Below are 5,165 nucleotides of genomic sequence, written 5' to 3' on the forward strand. Positions count from 1 at the left end.
AAATCTTTCCAAATTATAGGATTGCTCCCTACTCTTAACTGATAACAATTACTATCGAGGGACTGGAGTCTTTTCAACACAGAACATTTTTTACTATTTAAGGTAGGGCAAACTTGAAAAGGTCTTAGTTTAAGATTTAGAAAAATAGGCTCTCAGCTCTTCACCCAAGCTCGCTGCCAGAATCCTCTGCTTCAGTTGCATCCTTTAGACAAGATGGTGAAGGTCGGAGTCAATGGATTTGGCCGTATTAGACGCCTGGTGACCAGGGCAACATTCAGCTGCAAAGAAGTAGAAATTGTGGCCATCAATGACCGCTTCATTGACCTCTCCTACATGGTTTACATGTTCCAGTATGATTCCACCCATGGCAAGTTCAAGGGCACTGTAAAGGCAGAGAATGGAAAGCTGATGATCAATGGAAAACCCATTACCATCTTCCAGGAGCGGGATCCCACTAACATTAAATGGGGAGATGCTGGAGCCAAGTACGTTGTGGAATCCACTGGCGTCTTTACCACCATGGAAAAGGCCGGGGCTCACTTGAAGGGTGGAGCTAAGCGAGTCATTATCTCTGCCCCTTCTGCTGATGCCCCAATGTTCGTGATGGGGGTGAACCATGAGAAATACAACAATTCCCTCAAGATCGTCAGTAACGCCTCCTGCACTACCCACTGCTTGGCCCCCTTGGCCAAGGTCATTCATGACAACTTCGGCATTGTGGAAGGACTCATGACCACAGTCCATGCCATTACCGCTACCCAGAAGACAGTAGATGGCCCCTCTGGCAAGCTGTGGCGGGATGGGCGTGGGGCTGCCCAGAATATCATCCCTGCTTCCACGGGTGCCGCCAAGGCTGTGGGCAAGGTCATACCTGAGCTGAACGGGAAGCTCACAGGCATGGCCTTCCGTGTTCCTACTCCCAATGTGTCTGTGGTGGATCTGACCTGCCGCCTGGAGAAAGCTGCCAAATATGACGATATTAAGAAGGTGGTGAAGCAAGCTGCAGAGGGGAACTTGAAGGGCATCTTGGGCTACACAGAGGACCAGGTGGTATCCTGTGACTTTAACAGCGACACCCACTCTTCTACCTTCGATGCTGGCGCTGGCATTGCCCTCAACGACCATTTTGTCAAGCTCATTTCTTGGTATGACAACGAGTACGGTTACAGCCACTGTGTAGTAGACCTCATGAAGTACATGGCCACCAAGGAGTAAAGTGGAAAGCCATGATGGATCTTCATCCCCAGCCAAAAAAAGAGTAGTTCCACCACTGGGGAGCCCACATCCATAATAACCTATGTCCCTGTGCTGGGGATCCCATGCCCTCTTCACATCCCTGCCCCAGGCACCCCTGTAGTGGGGGGAAGAGCATAGTCCTATCTTGTGTACCATCAATAAAGTCATCACGTTCAGTGCAAAAAAAAAAGATTTAGAAAAATATAATTGTGGCTGATGTTATTTATGTTCAGATTAAAAACTGGACTTCAAGAACCCATCTAATTCTTCATTCTTTGATTCTGTGGTAAACTAGAGAGAAACAAAGAAGCATGGAAATATAATTTTATTTGGGCTTTAGTAAATGAAATAAATTTGTCTTCCCCCCAAGTTAATAGGCCTTGTTTTCTTTAAAACTTTTCACTTTCTGTTTAAATAGATTCCATTTATCCAAATATTTACCAAAACATCTTTCCCCCTAACAATAGACTACTGACTTTTTGAATGGTTCATTTCATCCAGTTTTTTCAGACTAAGGGATTACATGAGCTTAAAGCTTTCAATACCATAGGATCCATAGCTTTTGAGTAGTTATATGAAGGATATTTTATATTATTTAGATTTCTGGCTTTATTCCATATTATTCCATTTCTTGAGAGAAAAATCAGTTTATACTTATTAGAACAAATAACTCCTCTTTGACTGATCAGTTAAATGAGTTTGTTCTCAAGTTATTTCATATATATGTATGCTAGATAAGTGTCTAAATCACAACTTCTTTGGAGTGATATTGTCTAGACCAGTCATGGGTAAACTTTTTAAAGAGGGGCCAAAGGAAAGGAAATGCTCATCTGTCAGTCTGTTTCTAAGACAACTCTTTCAAAGTTTCATTGTATTGTATCCTACTCATTGTATTCATCAGATTAGGAATAATGTCCTGGGGCTAGATAGAACATTTCAGGGGCCACATCTGACCCACAGGCCCTAGTTTGTACATCACTAATCTAAACTATAGTTTTTACATTCTTTTGATCATACTTTCTTATCATTTTATAGTGGTGGCATTCTTGGGAAGCAGTATATCCTTTGGCAAGATAGATTGGAAGTGAGAAGAGTAGGAAGCCCCACTGCCATTTATATATATATACCCCAATCTTTATTTAATTAATTAATTTAGAATATTTTTCCATGGTTACATGATTCATGTTCTTTCTCTCCCCCTCTTTCCCCCCTCTTGTAGCCAATGAGCAATTCCACTGGGTTTTACATGTCATTGATAAAGACCTATTTCCATATTATTGATATTTGCACTGGGGTGATCATTTAGAGTATACATCCCCAATCATATCCCCATCGACCCATGTGATCAAGCAGTTGTTTTTCTTCTGCATTTCTGCTCCCACAGTTCTTTCTCTGGATGTGGATAGCATCTTTCTTATAAGTCCCTCAGAATTGTCCTGGGTCATTGCATTGCTGCTAGTACAGAAGTCCATTACATTCAATTTTACCACAGTGTATCCGTCTCTGTGTACAATGTTCTTCTGGCTCTGCTCCTTTCACTCTGCATCAATTCCTGGAGGTCTTTCCAATTCACATGGGAGCACATTAATATTCCATCACCAACAGATACCACAATTTGTTCAGCCATTCCCCAATTGAAGAGCATCCCCTCATTTTTCATTTTTTTTGCCACCACAAATAGCATGACTATTAATATTTTGGTACAAGTCTTTTCCCTTATTATCTCTTTGGGATATAAACCCAGAACCCACTGCCATTTATATGGATAAATCATTTAATAGTCTTGGGCTTCATTTTCTTTACCTTTTAAATGAAAGTGTTTTATTAGATGTGTTTTCTTTCAACTCTAAATTGATGATCCCTTGACCTTACACCTTATAATTCTTACTTAGTAAGGGGGTTCACTGATCCAGGATCCTGAAGAATTTCTTAACCCATTATCCTATTAACTCAGTAATCCTATTAAAAACCCAGTATCCTATTAAAAAATGAGTCCCTGAGTGATGCTTCTGGGCATGGATGTGTTGGTAAATGTTTTTAAAATGGCTCTCTGTGGGAAAAATCCTTATGAAGGCCATGATTCTAAGTTTAATACATATTATTAACATATTCTCTGTAATTTTCTCGTGTCTAATCAGTCAAAACAATAAATCAATCCCTCATTTATTGAATTTGCCTGTCTCTAAAGTATAAATGCTCATTCAGAAAATTTAACAGCCTATTTCAGTTGGTTATATAGCACATACCTGCTTCTGGGTAAGAGGCTAAGAACAAAGGTATTATATAATAAACTGTCACTGCAGAGGAGGGGCTGAGATAAAATAACTTTGGCAAATCAGAAAATTGTGTGGGATGGATGACAAACACTGCTATTTAAACAACAGGGTTCAAGGGTTGGCCTCTAAAGCCCCTTAGAATGGTTTGGTTTAATACAATCTGCTTTTCACTGAGTATTGATCTAATAAAGACTTCATATAGCTTCATTTTGACTAGTCTGGCCATCTTTGGTAGAATATTCTTACATTACAAGCATAGGCAGGCCAGTTTTTATAACAACTGACATGATCTAGGACTTCTGAGGAAGAAACTTCATATTTCCTCCCTATAATTAAACATTATTTTCCTTCTCACAATACAGTAATAGAGAAAGCTCCTTCCAATTATGTTAAGTGATTATTAGGATTCATTTATGTTTCCCATTTTGAAGGTGTTAGCAGTCCTAGGGTACCACAGATTTTTTTCTGAGATATTTGAATATTGCTACAAGTTATCAGTGTAACAAGTCATTTTGCTGTAATAATTCTTTAAAATACGTATAAATGAATATCTCCCTCTCTGTGTTTCTGATGAATGGGTTAAATTTTATTACTTTGAATAACCTTTTTAAGGGTTCGTTTGAGATTATATAAATACATATGTTTGTATATGTGTATGTATATATGTAGGTCAGTTAGAAGTATGTTTTTGTGATTTTACTGCATTTGTGATAAAAATAGGTTGATTTGTTAAAAAAAGAATAGAATATATATTAGGATTAAGTAAGCCATAGGGCTAATGAAGACCATTTGGAGTCATTGGGATCTTGGCAGCTAAGAACAGGGTAAATAATAGTGGGTATGGTTTCCTTAATGCCAGACAGAATCTTGGGAAAGGAGCCTGTTAGAATTCTGGGTAGCCGGAGTCAGTTTGTTTCCCAACTACCAACTTGCACAGCAGGGAGTCTCTGGGAGGTTTTTTTTCCCCTAGTAGGAGACTGGTGTTTCTGTTCCCTGGAACACTGAAAAAAACCCAGTGGCAGGTAAAGGAGGAGAACAGGTTAGAATTTCCATTGGAGTGATCCTGGGACATGTACTTGATTGCTTGCTGGTTAACATTTTTTATAAAGGACTGTAGCAGGCTCATCATTTTGAAAGATTGATAACACACAACTGGGAGGGATAGCTAACATCCTCTATGATTGTGATTTTGAAAGATCTTGATAGACCACAAAATTAGAATGAGTCTAATTCCAGAGGAGAAATACAAAGTCTCACATTTTAGCTTAAAAATCACCTTTACACATACAAGATAGAGGAAGACATGGTGAAACAGCAATTTGTCTAGCAATATCTGTTGTTTTTATTATACTAAATGGTTAGTAGCAGTGTGAAGTGGCAGCCAAAAAAGCTAACACAACACTGGGCTTCATTAAGGAGAACATCACTTTCAGGAATTGAGGAAGTGAAAATTATTCCATACTTTTCTGAAGTCAAACACATCTAGGACATCATATTCAGTTCTGGGCACCACTTACAGTTTAAAAAGAGCATTGATTCGTTACAAAGTTCTTAGAGAAGCAGAATGAAGATGTTGAAAGACCTTGAGTTTGTGATATATGAAGCTTGGTCCAAAAAATTGAAGGTTGAAGGAACCTGGAAAAGATAAGACTC

At 39.0% G+C, this 5,165-nt stretch overlaps 1 protein-coding gene across 1 annotated transcript; it reads left to right on the top strand.

Annotated features, from left to right (window-relative positions):
• Window positions 1-207: 207 nt before the first annotated feature.
• Window positions 208-1,341, top strand: LOC123253318 (glyceraldehyde-3-phosphate dehydrogenase-like). The gene has a single exon (XM_044682504.1). It carries the CDS (start codon window positions 214-216, stop codon window positions 1,213-1,215), a length of 1,002 nt encoding a protein of 333 aa, XP_044538439.1. The 5' UTR covers window positions 208-213; the 3' UTR covers window positions 1,216-1,341.
• The last annotated feature ends 3,824 nt before the right edge of the window (window positions 1,342-5,165 follow it).

Source organism: Gracilinanus agilis, chromosome X (genome assembly GCF_016433145.1).
Source record: "Gracilinanus agilis isolate LMUSP501 chromosome X, AgileGrace, whole genome shotgun sequence".
Classification (NCBI taxonomy): domain Eukaryota; kingdom Metazoa; phylum Chordata; class Mammalia; order Didelphimorphia; family Didelphidae; genus Gracilinanus; species Gracilinanus agilis.